The sequence below is a fragment of the Adiantum capillus-veneris genome, chromosome 14 (assembly GCF_014529385.1).
Source record: "Adiantum capillus-veneris isolate H3 chromosome 14, ASM1452938v2, whole genome shotgun sequence".
NCBI classification, from domain to species: Eukaryota; Viridiplantae; Streptophyta; class Polypodiopsida; order Polypodiales; family Pteridaceae; genus Adiantum; species Adiantum capillus-veneris.
This window is the reverse complement of record NC_140944.1, coordinates 7,318,133-7,338,517: the sequence shown is the minus strand read 5'-3', so window position 1 is coordinate 7,338,517 and position 20,385 is coordinate 7,318,133. Positions and strand designations below refer to the sequence as shown.

Below are 20,385 nucleotides of genomic sequence, written 5' to 3'. Positions count from 1 at the left end.
TTGGAAAAGGTATACAAATCCTTGCTAATAATTTTGGGACCACCATGCTCCAAGTCATAACTCCCACCAAAGTAAGTTAGATTGGAATCTTAAGGCAAGCTGGGTCTAGGAAGCCTATTAGAGCATTGCCTTTGCAATGTGGGGTGCTAGGCAACTTGGGCATACCTAGCAAATTAAGGCCTCTAATTTCTTCCTCTACAAAAGGAGACATAGGTTTCGATTGTAATCATGTTGATTAGATACCATATCCATATAAGATTTAATATGGATTGTATATTAATAAACTTTTGAATAAATTATCTATCTTGCAATTTCTAATGCTTCTATGGTGCCTAGTACCCCAACATGCTGAGGAGATTGTTGTTATTCAATTGCAATAATCTTGGGTGACTTTGGATGTAAAGGGTTGCCCCTAAATAAAACCTTTGATGCTTAGTTCAATCACATATTCCCCTCTTATCATTATTAGTCATAGAACTTAGAACTTGTTGACATTATTAGCGACTAACATGATTATTGTGCCTACGTGATTTATACGCATTGCCTTCCAAGGCAGCCTCGGTTTGATGATTCTTCTAGCATATACTCAAGTATAATACACTCCAGCTTTGTCTCTATTACTAAGTCAATACTTTGAAACCACAATTTGAAGATTTTAGCATACAGATTCTCTATCTCTCTGGTGAAATACACTTGGGTCAAATTACTTTCCCCCAATTTCAGTAAGCCAAAAATATACCTAGATTACAAATTTATCTTGGATAATCTTTCTGTGTGTGTGTGTGTGTGTGTGTGTGTGGCAGGGGTTTTTCCATGCTGCTATAATCATGTTCTTCAATTGAGTAATCTTGGTCCAAGCCTTTCATTTGTCAATATGGAATAGGATACATAGCATATGAGGTGTGTTGAAACCATATTTAGGTGGTTGATAGAAAGCCTCGTGTAGTATGGGAATAGGAAACTTATTCATCTATAAATATACCATTGATTGAACCAAATTAGTGTATCATCAAGTCATAGCTCATGGATTCTTCTAAGAAGGTGGTTTGTTTTTGGGCTCTATGGAATCGCAACCTATTGCTATTGATTGTCCATAGAGATGCTATTATCAACCCAAAAGATCATGGAGGGTCAAGCAACTATGAGGTGATCGCACTTGTTCCTACTCCAGAGGGCGATATTCAAACTCGTGTGAGGGATGGTGTCATGATAGGCAAGGATTTCCACTTCATGTTGGATTCGACTTTTGCAAAGAAATTCTTGATCATTCAAAATGAAGGATCCTCAAGTCAGATGACACCTGGCATGTTTCACAGCGAGAAAAAAAGCATGTTATCGATTTTTCATCAAGTCCTTTGGATGAGCTTGATGAAAAACCAGTGCTCCCACCCTCTCAATATGAGGGAGGTTCTTAGTGAGAATTGCAGTGAAGAAATTGTAAACGACTAGCTTTCTTCGCAGCCTTGGGAACCATGTCACAAGACACAACATGGAGGGTTTTGTGGGTACTACACCCAATTCCATTGATTATGGAAAGCACTTTGCAATACATTCTTTTAGCTAAGTACAAATATTACAAATTGAGCAAAATGATTTTAAGCTGCACAATTATTTAAAAATAATATAGCTTTTAAAATGAAAAAAAATTAAGCAATTTAACAAAGATACATTAAAATAAGGGGGTTTTATAAATTTTAGAGAAAAATCCTAAAATAAGGGGTCGTTTTATTCATTTAGACATGTTAAAAGAGCGTTTTTTTAATACCCCACGAACGCACCTTATGTAGGTTGTACTGAACGGTGAACCCCCCGAGAGTGTAAATTTGTTTTTTTCTTGAGATGACAAAATAATTTTGAGAGCTTCTCACATTCAAAGTACGATACAAACAAGTTTCATAGATTTTTAATCCTTGTGTACTTATATATATATATATATATACCTAGATGAATCCAGGATAAGCCCAGATTCACCCATAAAGGAAAGTGCAATGTATAGACCCATGGTAGGCACCCACAAGACAATATAACCATTAGCTCCATCATGTATAATACTGACTAAATACCACGACATCCCCACTAACATCGTTAGTGCCCAATAGTGGGTGTAGAACTAGGTACTAACATATGCTCTCAAACACAACACCACACACACACACACACACGAGCATACATCAACACAAAGTTCAACGTACTGAGTTTCTATCATGACTCTGGAGATCAAGGGCAGACTCAACCATAATGAAGCCTAGCATTAAATCGGAAAAATTAGCACAAAAATGAGGTAGTTGATAGGGCATATGCACCACAAAAGATAGAAATAATTAGCACAATATCAATTGGTCGTAACTCGGACAAAAACTTCACAATGTGAAGTCTGCATGTCCGCTATACGTCTAAAAAATATACCTAGATGAATCCAGGATAATCCCAGATTCACCCATAAAGGAAAGTGCAAGGTATAGACCCATGGTAGTCACCCACAAGACAATATAACCATCAGCTCCATCATGCATAGTATTGACTAAATACCATGACATCCCCACTAACGTCGTTAGTGCCCAATAGTGGGTGTTGAGCTAAGTACTAACATATGCTCCCAAACACAACACCACACACACACTCACACACACACACACACACACACACGAGCATATATCAACACAAAGTTCAACGTACTGAGTTTTTGTCATGACTCCGGAGATCAAGGGCAGACTCAGCCATAATGAAGCCTAGCACTAAAAGAAGCATTGAATCAAAAAAATTAGCATAAAAATGAGGTAGTTGATAGGGCATACGCACCACAAAAGATAGAAATAATTAGCACGATATCGACTAGTCATAACTAGCACGATATCAACTAGTCATAACTCGGGTGCAAACTTCACAATGTGAAGTCTACATGTTCGCTATACGACTAAAAAATATACCTAGATGAATCCAGGATAAGCCCAGATTCACCCATAAAGGAAAGTGCAAGGTATAGACCCATGGTAGTCACCCACAAGACAATATAACCATCAGCTCCATCATGCATAGTATTGACTAAATACCATGACATCCCCACTAACATCGCCAGTGCCCAATAGTGGGTGTACAACTAGGTACTAACATATGCTCCCAAACACAACACCACACACACACACACACACAATCATACATCAACACAAAGTTCAATGTATTGAGTTTCTGTCATGACTCCGGAGATCAAGGGCAAACTCAACCATAATGAGCCTAGCACTAAAAGAAGCATTAAATCGGAAAAATTAGCATTAAATTTACTTATCATCTTGATATTGTTTGTCGATGATATATTCATTGCTAGAAAGTCCAAAGACAGGATTGCCATCTTGAAGAAGGGACTTGGCATGCAATTTGCTAAAAAGGATTTGGGGAGATGCAAATCACTTTCTTAGTATGCGTATCAAGAGGGATAGAAAATGTTGAATACTGGAGTTATCTCAAGAAACAATATTCACAAGATCGTATGAAAAACTTAGCAAGAATGATGCTACCAAGTCTAATGCTGAGAAAGAATAAATAGCAAAGGCTCCATATTCTTTACCTATTGGTAGTCTCATCTATGCCATGGTAGCCATGGTAGTTTATTTCTCTCTCTCTCTCTCTCTCTCTCTCTCTCTCTCTCTCTCTCTCTCTCTCTCTCTCTCTCTCTCTCTCTCTGCCTGCATAAATAAAGGTCTAAGTCAATAGAGACATACTCATACACACAGAAATCTTCCTCTTGACATGTCAAACAAAGGAGAAGCAGAAGATGCACTTCAAGGAGATGAAGACATGAGGATGAGATCAAGGGAGGACGTACTTTCCTTCACGACATATTGTACTTGGGAGCGATCTTTCAAAGAAGCACTGCAATAAATATTTTTTGAGTGAACTTTTTCGATTAGGAGTAATCTTTTTGAGTGAACTTTTTTGGTTGTAAGATAAAAACGTAAGAAAGCCTGCGAAACGACTCCAAGTATAGAGAGACAAAAATAGTGGAACGTTGAAGATCCTTAAAGTAGATAGGGATACACGGAGAGGTTAAGGGGTGATTAAGGTAAAAAGGGTGGGACATTAAGGTAAAAAGGGGACCCTACACACTTAAAAGTGGCTTTCATTATTGTGGAACTCAAAAGATTTATCATTAGAGAAAGCTCCTTGGAAGGTTTCATTGCTATCCGCAATCTCTTCTATCAAGGCCTTAGGGCAAAAGGATATCCACAAGGTTTTCTTCTTTATGTGTTCAAAAAAGTCACCTATCAGAATTGCATCTCCCTCATGGAGCCCACTCTTCGATTTAAAAAACCACCCCCCATAACCTTCAAGTTACCTTTCACTCCTTCCACAAGAAGGCTATCACCCTCCCTTTGTATCAGCAACCCTATCTCTTCGGCTTGCCAATACAACCCCTCACTCTTGGTTCTACCTAGACCCACCATCTGTTGGACCTCTGGGCCCAACCTCCATAGCATGCTTGTACATACCTTGCACCACCCTGGAAGACTCACATAAATCTTTGAATGGGCTACACGTTTCCCTTTTGGCTTGCCACACACCTTTGACAAATATATATTTGGAAATCTCTGTTTTTTGGATACCCTTACCCTTTAAATAGTGGACTTTTGTGGTTGGGCCCCTCCCTTCTACTTTATCCCTTTTGGCTTGCCACACACCTTCGACAAATATATATTTGGAAATCTCTGTTTTTTGGATACCCTTACCCTTTAAATAGTGGACTTTTGTGGTTGGGCCCCTCCCTTCTACTTTATCCCTTATCTTGTTCACACCTACCCTTTTCCCCCCCTCAGGCGCTCTTTACTTCCTTTTTTTTTCTCCCTCCCCCCCCCAACACCACTCTTTTCTCCCTTATCTTGGGGGCTTACCTCAGCTAATTAAAACCCACCAATCCCTTACCTACCTCTTTCTACACCCCTTGTTAAATCATAAGCCAACTCCACCTACCAATACACCTTTGGTCTACTAGCCCCATAAATTTTTTTTGTCTACTAGCTCAATGAAAAATATAAAATTGGTCTACTAGCTCCATGAAAAATATAAAATGTGTAAGGTAAACCTTAGAAATTGTAGAAAGTCTCATCAAATTAACTTGGTTGTTAAGACAACACTGTAGAATGATCCAACTATGGAAAATATTGGTATTTTTGGAATCGTAACCAGAGATGTAATGGGGTTAGAATTTTTCAGAACCAAATTCCGATAAAATGTGGAAAAGTTACGGGCTCTGAAAGGTTACGCTATGAATTAGTTAAGTAAAATTGAATGGTTTCAATAATTATTCCTGCTAAAGACTTTTTATCCTAAGGTTCTAGAAATTGCAGATATTTCCAAGTTTAATCATTAAAAGTCTGGAAAAATAGCAAAAATCGATTTTGGAAGCTGGGGGGGCTGTGTGGGGTAGTAATGAACTTGCCCAGGTTGAAATTAGCAGCAAGGGGCGCTTGGAGCTGTAGGGTTGTCTTGGGGTGCAAGTTACTGCCATTTCCAGCCTATGAGTGCCTAGAAACCTATAAATAGGACCCCTTGCTTCACAATTTCAGGCAGACTCAGAGCCTTGGCAAATTCTCTCTTATCTAGAGGAATCTCTACTCAGAAATCACTAGAGAGCAAAGCTCTAGTTGGTTAATCAACGATAATTAGCACTAACCCTTTTTAATTAGTAGAACTATGTTAATCTACTTATATTTTCTTAATTAATTCGATTAATTAAGAAGATTAAACCTATTTATACTCCAAAATTCTCTCCCAATTCTAAATTCTTTGCTGATTATTGAGATTAAACTTAGGGATACTAATCTAATTAATTATTATATTATATTAGGACTGAAATTACTCATTTTAACCATAAACTAATGATAATTATATTAATTAAGTTTAGATTAAGATGAGATAATTATCAGAGCTATGTTAGACTATCAATATGCTAGAAAAATTATCTTTTAATTTTTGAATAATTTTTGTAATTATTTAAACAGAAGTATACTATTTTTAAGATAAAAGTAAAGGGAAAAATGATGAAATTTATCCAAAAAGCTTTAAGATAATTATTAGAGGTAAAATACATCTTAAGAAACCCGTGATAATTCTCTGAACCTCAGATAGTTAGTTTAACTAATTATCTTAGAGGAAAAATACAGGTTTTAAGAAAAAATAAAAGGGGCAAAATAGCAAACTAATCCAAAAAGCTTTAAGATAATTATCAAAGGTAAAACTAATCTTAAAAAACCCCTAATAATTATTTTAACCTTAAATAATTAGTTTAACTAATTATCTCGGGAGGAAAACATTGTTTTCAAGAGAAAATAGAAGGGGAAAAATAGCAAATTAATCCAAAAAGCTTTAAGATAATTATCAAAGGTTAAACTAATCTTAAGAAACCTATGATAATTATCTTAACCTCAAATAATTAGTTTAACTAATTATCTCAACAAGAAAACTCTATTTTTTAGAGAAAATAAAAGGGGAGAAATATAAAATTGGTCTACTAGTCCCTCGAGGCATGAAAAACACTTGGAAGTGGCTGCCACCATTAACGCAATACAGATAGAATGGTGCATTGACATGAGAATACATGGGATATCTCATGACTACATAAGAGATTCAATTGTTTCATGTGGTTGTATGTTGGAAGAGAAACATATTTCCCATGATGTCTCCTCGTGGTCTGCTTATAGTTGGTCTACTACTACTTCAAGCACATCAATTGAGACAAACTTATCCCAAGTGGAGCAATAATTGGCGAACATAATGATAAACTACCAGACAAGGCTTGTCTTGGTTAGATCAACAAAGAAGCATGGATTAAGCAAGTGGTGCAAGAATACATGTGTCATCAATGGAGTAGCATTCAACAAAAAGTTCAGACAAGCACCAAGAACAAAAATCCAAAAGGCACGGATGTGGATTCAAGGTGGTGGTCCAACACTTTGAAGACTTTGATAAGGTGATCATCAAAGTCCAAGATACTCATGAGGGACATATACATGGCTCCCGTGCAAACCTTTATCACCTGCCTATGCATCCATTTGTAGTTGCATGTTGCCCAAGGGACATGTTTGATATAGACACTTGACGGCATGTTGCAAAAATGTCAATGTCAAAGGAACGCCTTTGCATGGATCATGCATCTGCACTTGATTGTGTGATCTATCGGTTCTTCATGATACCAAATAAAGTGCGAGTGTTTCCACACCAAATGCGCACACAAGGGACTTCACTCTCTTCCAAAGCATCTCATGGGCTCAATTGTATCAATTTACGAGTAATTCTTTGTAGATCTACATTATGTTCCAACTCTTGGCCTTACTATAGGATAATTTTTTGTGCATGAAAGGAATGCAATGCTTATGGAAGCACTTCGCTTGCAAGACTTGAAGAAGGTACCATTAAGAGCTCAACATTTGGTCACATTCGGCATGATTTTTTTTTCATGTGCATGTGCTTGCTTGTAGGTCATATTTGTCCAATCGTACAATCGGAGGGTAGATGATGAATGCTAGAGACCCTTCTTGTCATTCAAGATGAGAACATTCTAGAAATTGCTATTTTTTTCTTTCATCATAACTCCTAGGTAGAGGATAGCACATTCAAAACAAATTTTTTTGGCTTACCAATTTATGTTGCAGTATTGCCCAACCAAATTGGTGTATGGATGTCCAAATGGCTAATGTGATGCACTAATCAAGAAACAATGGCTTTGGAGTTGACCTTCAAAACGGTCTTTGCAAAACTAGGCAAAATTATTCCTAGAACTATTGTCATTGATAAGAACCAACAAGAGCTGGAAGCAATTCTCAAGGTGGTCAATGCAGATCCTCATTGTTGATAAGAAGATGAAGTGGGAAACCCAAAACGAGTTGCATGCCATGTGTTGCTATGTTGGTTTCATGTTAAGAAGGCATGGGTGGAGAACCTATTGCAAGTATATAGTTGCTGCATAGCTTTTCATTCCTTTGGTGTGTCAAGGGTTGCCATCAATGTTAATAACCATCATGTTCAATTGATTTCATAGGTCCCTAAGGATAAGCGAGCTGATGTCTATAATCACTTATAAAATCTAATGCAAGCACCAACCGAGGAGACTTTTGATCAAGGATATAGACAGTTGTTGCATACATATTCAACACATAAAAATATCCAACATTACGTGGCAAACGATTGGTGAGATAGCACATGCATGTGGTGAATAAGGTGGTCAAAGTTTAGGCATCTATTTGCACATGGAAATGTGGATACTACAAACCTGGTTGAATGATTATGGCAATATATCAAGTATAGTTTGCGTCATGCAAAGATAAATAGTTGATACTTATCCTTTTGCATGCACTTGTGGGTGATTCATTGCATAACACATAAATTGGAGGAGCTTTGCTTGAGTTTTTCAAGCAAAAGCATGAGATTGTAAGAGTCTATTGGTTTTGGATTTTGCAACTAGTATGGTATTCTATTGTATATGCCAACTCCTAAGGTCCTTGTGTTTAAACTTGTGGCAACAACTGAAGTTGAGTCAAACAAGCAACACACATCTTAATTAGTAGCTAGTGAGGCAATTTTCAAAAGGTTCGAGGCTCATCCTACCACCCTTCAAGTGATAGAGGAAAGCACTTTGCTCTTCAAATTTTTTAGCATGTCATCTCCTTCCCAGGGGTATCATGTGAGCATCCAATCTAGCTATTGTGATTGTCTTGACTGGGGTTCAAAATGCAAGCATTAGTATGGAATCCGACTAATAGTTCAAAAGCACTTTCCTTAACTTCTTTCCTAGTTCTTGATAGCATATATGCTTTTAACCATGTGGTTTGGGAGGCCAATGCTCAAGCAAGGGAGCAAGATTCAATGGATGGGGGACCAAGAGATGTCAAGCCAGCTATTGACCATGGTTGAGGGCAATGTAGTTAGTATTGATGACCACATTCTTGGATGCAATGGGGGAGCAAGATTCAATGGGGGACCAAGAGATGCCAAGCCAGCTATTGACCATGGTTGAGGGCAATGTAGTTAGTATTGATGACCACATTCTTGGATGCATCTCGGACTTGAAAGGACTTTTCCAAAGCTTCGAAGAATAGTTGGGGGAGTGTGATAGTAACCTAAAACTGATCCTCTTTAATTAGTTATCAAACTCAAGGGTTTGCCTCTCCACTTTGATTGTCCCAAATCATATCGATTTGCCAACAAGGGGCTCAATCAGACATGTCCAAGCACATGTGACACAAACTCAACTGGATCACGGTGTGACACGAGAAGCCGATGGATGTGGAACTGATGTTGGGCTGGTCTCTCTTGTCCCTCAAAGGCCTTAACTATAGGCATTTTAAGATGCAAACATCAAGGAGGAAGGAGCTAAGTTTGCTTCAAAAAGAAACCTAGAGTGTTTTGCTTCCATTGTTGTAGCAAAGGTATTTTGCTTAATCGAAGAGAAAGCCACTCATGCCATGCTCTCTTTCCCTTGACACTTAAGCATGTCCCAGTTGGTTCAGAGTCTCCTCTTCTAGATTGACATGTTAATCTCTTCAACAATGTCATTTAGAGAGGGCAAGTTGTGTGTATGGATTGCTTGGTACGGAGGAGAGGAGGTTTACTATTGGATGTGAGGATAGTTCAATATTTGATGGGGTCCTTGCATCCTAGCAATGAATGGTTCTCATAACATGAGAGGCTGCTACCACTCTTTGCCCTTTCTCTTTGATAACAAAATACAAGTGGTAAGTTACACCAACCCAAGATTGTTAAGTGGATCTTCATAATGCATGTTTGTATAATCACTACTCTAACTTGGAGTTTTTGTGATGAATGGCCTTTGGATGCAAATGCAAGCAATTCATGTTGTCTTAAATGGTTAGTGCTAGGTAATCCTATTGGTTAGTGATAGCTTATGTCTTCCCTTTATACAACATTGGTTGGACAAATGAATAATGTTGTATCTAAGGTTGAAGTAGTGGAGATGGATTTAGAGGTTGACAACCATTATTGCATCGATTTTTGTATTGATATTTGTAGGTTTTAATATTGATCACTTATTGCATCAATTTTTGGATCGATATCTGTAGCTTTTAAGGCATGCTTACATACCAAACTGTTGGGCAAATGAATAGCGTTGTGTCTAAGGTTGAAGTAGTGGAGATGGATTTGGAGGTTGACAACCATTATTGCATGGATTTTTGGATCGATATTTGCAAGCTGACAACCAATATTGCATCAATTTTTGGGTCGATATTTGTAGCTTTTAAGGCACGATCACTTGCAATCGTCAAAGAAAGGACATCATCGAGTCAAGCAATAAAAAATGTCAAATACAACAAGGGATGGAATTTATTAGAGCTCAACTTCATTACCATTTTCTCGTCATTGCGAGTAGTGGTTTGCACAGTTCAAATTATGTCTCAAGCAAGAAATGACAACATTTCAGTCTTGCCATTAAAAAAAACACAATTTTGTGCAATCTTATGTTGAATCTTTAACACTTATGCTATCAAAGATCATATGGTTCCCTTCAGTGTCGCTATTGTGATTGTCTTGAGTGGGGTTCCAAATGCAAGCATTAGTTCAGATTCCATTGTTCCATTGTAAGATGTCTTTTCAACAAACAATCACTCAAAGTGAGGGTGATTAGCTTAGGTTATGTGAATGACAATAGCCTTAAACAAGTTAGTGTCCATTATGAGTACCATAACTAGTGACTATGGTCAAGTCACGATGACCATAGCCAATGACGAGAGCTAACCACAATGTTGGATGTAATGATTATAACTAGAAAATCTAGAGAGTGACTATTGTAACTCTATCTATTGAGAATACATGCAGAAGACATAACCTTCACATGCAATAGCCATAACCAGTAGCCTCAAAATGATGATCATAACCAACAAATTGAGACTTAGCAACCTTAACCAAAAAAATCAAGGGGGCCCATAATGAGGTGACAATGACCATAACCAATGATTTTGGAGATGGAGATGATTGCAACTTCACCTGCTAAGAACACACACAGATGCTATAACCCTGTTGCATCCAAAGCCCTAACCAAAAAATTCAAAGACCAAGACTTCAACAAATTTTGATTTCATTTTTCTAGAAGGCATTCACAAGCCATAACCTTCACACCATAGCCATAACCAATAGAGCCGGGCATTATGGATTAAACCAAAAAGTTTGGAACCATAGACAATGACCATGGTCAACGCACAATGAGCATAATAGAGAAATAATGCGTATAACCAACAACCCTAGAGCCAGTAACTTAAACCAAAAAATCCCCAACACAAACATAATTTGGGAAAACAATGAGCACTAAACCATAGCATGTCCAGAAAGAAACCTTTTCAGACAACGAGTAGACCAGTAAAAGACTAACAAGGAAAGTATAGATTTAGAAAAGAATACATTATGTCGCAAAGCATCAATTATAGCCAAAAAACCAAAATCACAAGATCTTGTAGTAAAAAGTGTGCCTCAAGATCTACGAGCAAAATACAACAAGTTCTCATAGTCATTGATGTTGTTGAGTCCAAGAGCACCAGCACAATTAGCCTATATCTTAGATAAGCACTCCATACACCAATCAGATAGCTAATGCTTCATGTTGCTTACTTCATCATGTTGAAACCTTCAACCAGTTCCTTTGTGGCCTCTTCTCCAATCCTCCCACAATAAGCTCCGTGCAAAATAGCCCATTGGTTTGTAAATCTTCCAACAGATACACGTATAAAATCCACTTGCTATGCGTCTTGGCTAGCCAGGCACCTGCTGTATTTCATGATATAAAATCCACAATCAACGCTATATCGGCTATTGCGGGGCATCCACAAACTTGAGCTCAAGATGTGACACATCAACCAAGGCAGGTTGAAGGCCTACATCATGAACCACTTGAGCAAGGCTATGAAGGCCACTACAACAAAATCATGACAAGAAATGGGTTAGTTGCTTGAGGTCATGTAGAAGAAAGCAATGTACATACATAGGTATCAAGATTACTGACACGTGCCTAGTCTTAAGGCACTCAAACGGACTCGTGAGATGTAAAGAGTCAAAATAGAGAAAATAGTGCTTATTTTTGGGCAAGCAAATAAGATTTGCACCTCTATTAACATAAAGAACAAACAACAACCAATGGTGCCTAAAACAAGAAGATCAGATCTGTGAATAAGAGGATTAATCCAAAAGCATTGCACAATGTTTTTCTTGGATGCAACCAATACCTACAAATAAGTGGCCAAAAACATAATACCATCTCCGACAAGTCAAGACTAGGAAATTGTGCTGAAAGAAATTGCCCAAGAATGTGGTCGGACTTTGTGTACCATAAAGCATCAACAAAGCAAACATTCTTAAGAATAGAAGGTGGTAATACATGTTCCATCCACTTGCATGCAAACCAAAAACTTGGAGATCAGATAAATGAATCCTCCACATAAAAGAACCCATTGCCAACACACACACACACAGAGCTTACTAGCAAAACAAGTTTAGGGTCCGAGGCTCTCCATGCAATATAGCATTGACTAGGGGTTGATCTACGTTCGTTGATGGTTTGAATCTTAAGGAATTAAATGTGATTCTAGCATTAGAAGCAAGCCTGAAACACCAACATGCACGGAATTGGCAACTTTTTCCAAGGTTCCATTATCACTCCCTACACAAAGTTCTTGGAACTATTAGCCCATTAAAAAATACACACTCATAATCAGCCCAACAAATAAAAACACATTGTACTCACTGTCTGACAACCTAAAGATCCAGCAAAAAACAACCATAATCCACTTTATCTCATTTTGGGAAACACCAATGTTCAATGTCATGGAAGCAAATCTATCAACGGTGTCTACAATGTTCTCATTGTTGGGTTCATCACACTGGTGACCCTCAACCTCAATATCTAGATGATCCTTGGCCTCATCACGAGGTGGCATCTCGCACATTGGTGTATCTCCAAGACCAATGGAGGAGCTAGAGTTATGTGACCCGCTACTAGTGGCAATCTCATCTTCCTTCACCTTGCTCCCTTCTTCCTCAAGACCCCTCCATTTTCCTTTTTTCTCTTCTTGGAGATTGTCCTCTTCTGGCTCATTTGGGATCTCATCATCGCCAAGGTCATCTTCCCAAGGCACATCCTCATTGTGCTCTTCTTCATTGATTTCAATCCCCTTCTTCTCTTGCATAAAATTGTCTGACTTGTCTTCCTCGATGTCATCCATCTTCACATTCAACCATGGTGGCAACACATCCACTTGCCTCTGTATCAAGACCAAGCATGAGAGAATGGGATCAGCACGTCAAAACACTCAAGAAACACAATGCTTGTGATCAGCCATGAAGCGAGATGTCTAGGTTCTTTTTGCTTATGGCATACATGTAAAATCATCGTCATGCACCTCTACATCAAGACCAAACATAGACAAATGGAATCAACACATTAAAATCAAACAAAAACTTGATAAACATAATGCAAGAAACCGGCCATGAAGCCCACCTGGTGCACAGGTTCTTTTTGGTTATGGCATGAAGGGAAAATCCTCATCATGCACCTCTACATCAAGACCATACATAGGCAAATGGATAAGCTAAGCGCATACAAAGACTTGATAAACATAATGCAAGAAATCGATCATGGAGTGAGATGCACAGCTTCTTTTTTATTATGGAATGCATATAAAATCCTCAATGTACACCTTTGCATCAAGACCAGACATAAACAAATGGAATCAAAGCATTAATATAAAATTAATATCAAATATAAAATTGATAAACATAATGTAAGAAATCGGCCATGGAGAAGGATGTGCAGGTTCTTTTTTATTATGGGCCATGGCATACATGTAAAATCCTCATCATGCACCTCTGCATCAAGACCAAACATGGACAATTGGAATCCACGCATTGAAACCAAACAAAAACCTTGGAGTTGATGGAGCACATTCTGGCTTAATTTAGCAGCACCGCAGCACCACCTAACTCCGTTTGCTAAAGTGCGCCAGTAGTGCTTACACACTGAAAACGGAGGACCACTAGCAACGTCGCAACCCTCTTCTTCAATCCTGGCAGAACTCTTGGCTCCGGTGTCGACGTCCTTTTTGCAACACGCTTCGGGAAGCCCTTCGACATAGCTCTCCTTTCCACCGCTTACTTCGGGAATCCATTCAACAATGTTCTCCTTCGGCTATGGCAAACCTTCCACCTAAAATGGCTAACCTTTCACCTTAACTCAACCGGATGGATCTATTCCCCTCTCATCTAAAGTCACCCTACTCCAATAAAGCTTCAATTCCTCTACCTTAGCCGGAGGACTTAGCTTGATTCTGGGTAAGCTTGCATTGTATAGTTTAGTCTGCTGCACGCAGCACTTTGCACCCTTTCCCACTTTGGCCCACATTTCTTAACCTAACCCACCTCATCGACAACACACTTTATCACTTACCCTACCATGGATAACCTTAATACTCCGCAATTACCACCGACAACCCTCACTTTGGATTCGGCTTCAACCGGCTTGGCGGCACCCCCCGCACCCTCCCTCCCCGGTTTTGTCTCGGCCACCACGGTTCTTTTGGCTGAAACCTTGTCCACCCTTGTGCCTCCGACGCATGCACCCATCGGTAACATCATTGCATTACCAAACAACCCGCATGCTTTGAATCATTACGAGCATATCACGGAGGAATTGGAAAAACTCACCGAAGATTCTTTTGACTTCTCCTCGGTGCTTGTTAAAAAATGACCTAACCCACAACCGCTTTAATATAGCTTCATCCTCCACCATCGACACACCTCTTGTGTTCGAAAAGCCAAAGGTTTCCTCTTCAATTTACCCCTCCACCAATTTGGCATCGCTAACACAACTCAAGAAGCCGGCGGATCTTGAGGTGATTCTCTGCAATTCTTTGTTAGAATTCAAGAAGCTACACGGTAAATTAAAAAGAGCTAAAAGTTTCTTGGCACATCTCAATGAGTTACTCCGTGACCAAAAAGCTCCCAATAGCCTTTGTATCAAACCTCCCAAGCTTACCATTGATGATTCCCAAGCCCAAGCTCTTCTCAATGCCAAGCTCACTTCACTCACTATACGTTTCCAACTTGATTCCACACAAGCTCTCATCCAAGCACAAACTCTACTCATAAAAAACCTCCAATCTTATCTTGATGGCTACCGTGCACTTGTTGAACAATGCCTCAATGATCTTAACAATAGGCTTCTCTTGATTTCCATTCCACTACTGTCAAAACATGATTGGAGTCTTAAGCTTAAAGAATGGAAAACCTCTTCTCTCAACCTCTTCCTCTTTGAAATCCAAACCTACACCTTGAATGCCCATCTAACCTCTACCAAGGAGGAATACGCCATACTTGCACGCAAAAGATCTATCAATGCATTGGAAGAGGAGGTCATTTCCCTTCCCAAAGAACAAACTATAAAAGAACTCGTGGAGCAAGTGGTGGCGGGTCACTTGGGTTCAAGTAACACCAAGGGGCGCTTAAATGCAAGTCACACTAAACCGCGTTCCCCCCCTCCTCTTTCCCAAGTAAACCCTATCCCCTCCCAAAAAACCCTTCCTTTCCCCACAAAGAACCTTCAACCTCCCTTCCAAAAAACCCTTCCAATCCCCTAGACCCTCTACCTACCCTCAACCTTCTCCGTTGGAGCCTCAATCTATAGCTCCTAAACCATCTCAAGGCCCAACCAATAAACGAACTTTAGAACCTCCCCACCAAGCATCTCCTCCCTATGTAAAAAAACCCCACTACACCTACCACCGCAATTTACCTTCTAATTTGGTATACCCTCTTAAACCCATTAGCCCCCCGTACCCTACCATTTCCCACCCCAATATTTCTCCTCTCGCTTCCTCTTCCCACAAGAAAACTTTTTTTCAAAAGAGCACCTCCCACTACAATGCAAAGCACTTGGGAAAAGGAAGAGGGAGGAGGGATTAGGGTTGAAGCACCCCACTACATGGGTGCATCTTTCCTTCTCCAAGCCCCCCCTCCTCCGCCATCTTTGGATCACCAACACCACCGCTGCATCACCACTTGACAAAGATTACCTCGAGCTCCCAACCTGCAAAGGACGATTGAGAAGGAAGTATTGGCTACCCCTTGTAAATCCTCAACACTACAAACTTCTCCTTTTTAGTAAGTTGAAAGCCTTCTCTTTGGAGCTCGGTGTTTCCAACTTTAAAGTACATAACCTTTCACCTAAAACACTCTCCCTCCCTGAAAAGTGATGCTTAGCTTTAGGTTTAAAATACATCCCCCCCCCCCCCCCCCCCCCCCCCCCCCTTCAAACCCTTCATCTGCTTCTCTTCTTAACGCTCATACCAAAATGGCAAGAGAATTCAAACTAAAGTTTTTCTTCAACAATCATCCAACTCTAGAAGAAGGGACTTAGCATGCAATTTGCTAAGAAGGATTTGGGGTGATGCAAATCACTTTCTTAGTATGCGTATCAAGAGGGATAGAAAATGTTGAATACTGGAGTTGTCTCAAGAAACTATATTCACAAGAGCATATGAGAAACTTAGCAAGAATGATGCTCCCAAGTCTAATGCTGAGAAAGAATAAATAGCAAAGGTTCCATATTCTTTAGCTATTGGTGAAGGAGTACGAGCGGAACTGCGACGCGAGAGAGAGTACGAGAAGAAGAGCACGACGATATGGTGAACTCGCTCTACTGTAATGTGTAGAGCATAGTGAGTTCTTATTAGGTTTTTACAAAAGAATATGTGTACATACCTGGCGGCCCGCCCACTTACCTGGGCGACCACATTGGGCTTTATACCCCAACAACCTCCCACTTAAAGTCCAATGTGGTACTTTAAGTGTGAGAGAAGCTACTATACAAGCTAATATACAAGAGATGTAGAGAAGTGATGTACTACCCTACACCTAACTGCTTGCGAAAATGCGCAAAGCTCTCTGAGGGAAGTCCTTTTGTAAGTAGATCAGCAGGATTTTTTGTGGTGTGAACTTTGACAAGCTGAAGTTGCTTATCCTCGAGCATTTCCCTGATGAAATGATACTTCACATCCACATGCTTTGTCTTTGAGTGATAAACTGGATTGCGAGCCAATTGTATAGCACTTTGACTATCACAATATAACACAGGCATCTCTTCTTTGATTCCCAAATCTGTTACTAGTCGATTAAGCCAAATTGATTCTTTGCATGCCTCTGATGCTGCAACATATTCAGCCTCTGTAGTAGACTGAGTAACACAATCTTGTACTCTAGAACGCCATGATACTGCTCCACCAGCCAATGTAAAGACATACCCTGACGTAGACCTTCGGTTGTCTAAGTCACCTGCATAAGCTAAGTCTGTAAAACCCTTTACACTTAGCTCCTGACTCCCATAGCATATACGCATACTCTTTGTAGCTTTCAGGTATCTCAATATTCCTTTCACTGCCTCCCAATGTTTCTTGCCTGGGTTTGACATGTATCGACTTACTACTCCCACTGCAAATGCAATGTCTGGGCGAGTAGCAATCATTGCATACATCAAACTACCCACTGCAGACGCATATGGAATCTTATCCATTTCAGCCTGTTCTTCCTCAGACACAGGACAATCTTGTTTGCTAAGTTTCACATATGGTGGCAATGGAACACTCAGTGCCTTTCCCTTCTCCATATTGAAACGTTGCAAAACCTTGTCAATATACTCTGTTTGAGATAACCAAACCAACTTCTTTGATCTGTCTCTCTCAATGCGCATACCAAGTATATGACTTGCCTCACCCATGTCATTCATGTCAAACGATTTTTCCATCTTTGACTTCAAAGCTGAAATTTCTTCCAAGTGCTTGCCAGCAATCAACATGTCATCCACATACAAAATAAGGATCAGCCAACTGCCATCCTTAGCCTTCTTTGTATATAGACAGTGATCGAACTCACTACGTTTGTAGCCTTGAGAAAGCATAAACTTGTGGAATTTACGGTACCATGCCCTCAGTGATTGTTTTAAGCCATAAAGACTCTTTAACAACTGGCATACCCAATCTTCCTTGCCTTTCTCAACAAACCCTTCTGGCTGCTGCATGTAAATTTCCACATCTAAATCACCATGCAAGAACGCTGTCTTGACATCCATTTGGTGCAACACCAAATCTAATATGGCAACCAATGTAAGAAAGCATCTCAATGTAGTCATCTTGACCACCGGAGAGAAGACTTCATCAAAGTCAATGCCTTGTTCTTGCTTAAAGCCCTTGGCAACAAGCCTTGCTTTGTACTTTGGTTGACTATCATGAGCGGTGATCTTATACGTGTAAACCCATTTACAAGGTAGAGCCTTTTTGCCCTATGGTAATTTAACTAGCTTCCATGTCTTGTTTTTATGCAGAGCTGTCATCTCTCACTGCATGGCCAATTGCCAATTCCCGGAGTCCTTCATTTGCACTGCTTCCTTGTAACATGAAGGCTCATTGCAATCAGTCAACATGACATAATTCATAGATGGAACAAAACTATAAGGAGGTCGCGTGACACGTCCAGATCTACGCACAATAGGTGGCTCAGGCTCAACCACAACCTGTGGTTCCACTCTATCCTGTCCTTGCTCGTCCTGAGCCCTGACATTTTGTCTTGCACGTGCAGGTTCATCTTCTTGGAAGACAACTCTTCTAATCTCCTCAACCCTCTCTGGTTTAGAATGAGATTTGGTTTCATTAAAGTGAACATCATTGCTGCAGACAACCTTTCTGGATTCGGGATCCCAAAGTCTGTACCCCATCTCACTATTATTACCATAGCCTAGAAAGATGCACTTTCTACTCTTTGGCTCAAGTTTGTTCCTAAATTCCTTTGGAACGTGAGTATATGCCTCACAACCAAAGACTCTGAGATGCTTGTATGAGGGCATTTTGCCTGACCATACCATCTCTGGCACTGAATCCTTCTGCAAAACCTTGCTAGGAGATCTATTTACAAGATGAACAGCTATTGATACAGCTTCAGCCCAAAACCCATTTGGCAGTTGTGCATTAGACAACATACTTCTGACCTTCTCTTGTATGGTCCTATTCATCCTCTCAGCAACACCATTTTGAGGAGGATTGTAAGGAGCAGTAAGTTAACGTTTTATACCTTTTGACTCACAAAAGTCCTGAAAGGCCTTTGAAACATACTCTCCACCATTGTCAGTGCGTAAGCATTTAAGCTTCTTGCCACTCTGATTCTCCACAAGTGTCACAAACGTTTTGAAAACACTAAACGCTTCATCCTTGTGCTTGAGAAAGTAAACCCATACTTTCCTCGAGTAATCATCTATAAATGTCATAAAGTAAGAAGCTCCCCCTAGAGATAGGTTAGGCATAGGTCCACACAAATCACTATGAACAAGTGCCAACTGTGTATCTCTTCTATTGCTTCTATGCTTATGTGGCTGCTGTGTTTGCTTACAATACAGACAATGTTCACAGAATTCAAAATCATTAAATGAAAAGCTAGGCAAATAACTAGAACGAGACAAGATTTCCATTCCCTTCTTGGACATATGTCCTAACCGGCTATGCCACAAAGAAACGTTCGGCTGCTCGGTTACATTGATTACATTTTTCGAGACATTTGATACATAAATCATGTAAAGTCCTCCAGACTTTACTCCATGTGCTACTGTCATAGAACCCTTGGATATCTTCCACATGTTCTGTCCAAAAGTGGTGACGTAGCCAGCATCATCAAGTAAACCTGTGTTGATCAAGCTCTTTGTAATTGCGGGAACATGTCTCACATTCTTCAGCGTGAAAGAAGAGCCATTATGAAACTTCAATTGTACATCTCCAACACCTAAGATCTCACATGTCTGCCCATTGCCTAGCCGAACATGATCTTGAGTGGTCACATAGGAGGTAAACCACTCCTTGTTTGGAGACACATGAAGTGATGCCCCTGAGTCTATAATCCAGTCACTCAGTGCATTTCCATCAGATGCTGTAAGAAGAGCTGAGTCCATTGTATTCTTCAAGAAGTAGATGTCTCCTGACACTAAACTGTCATCCTCTGCAACAGTGTTTGTCACATTAATTTCTTGAATCTTCACTGAGGACTTGTTCTTCTCACCATGGTCTTCAACTTTCTCTTTGCCTTTTTCTGCTTTCCATTCTCTGCAGTCTCTTTTCATGTGACCCTTCTTGCCACAATGGTAGCATTCTATGTCACTCTAGCCTTTAGCACTGCGAGACTTGCTACGAGACTGATTCCTCTTTCCACCTTTGTACTTTTCTTTGGTCCTTCCCCTGACAACTAAGGTTGTTCCTTTGCCTTTGTCCATTGTCTTTCTGTTGGTTTTTTCAGTAAGCAGACTGCCTTCTACACCTGCTATGTTCAAACCATCTGGAGGTGCAGAATTACTCAAAGCTGTGCGAA

The 20,385-nt window shown here is 39.8% G+C and overlaps 1 protein-coding gene across 1 annotated transcript; it reads right to left on the bottom strand.

Annotated features, from left to right (window-relative positions):
* Positions 1 to 12,557: 12,557 nt before the first annotated feature.
* Positions 12,558 to 15,403, bottom strand: LOC147441851 (uncharacterized). The gene is made up of 4 exons (XM_086529919.1): positions 15,335 to 15,403; positions 15,141 to 15,227; positions 12,737 to 13,253; positions 12,558 to 12,652 (listed from the first exon to the last, which is right to left on the bottom strand). The coding sequence occupies exons 1-4, from the start codon at positions 15,401 to 15,403 to the stop codon at positions 12,558 to 12,560; spliced, it is 768 nt and encodes a 255-aa protein (XP_086386045.1).
* Between the last annotated feature and the right edge of the window lie 4,982 nt (positions 15,404 to 20,385).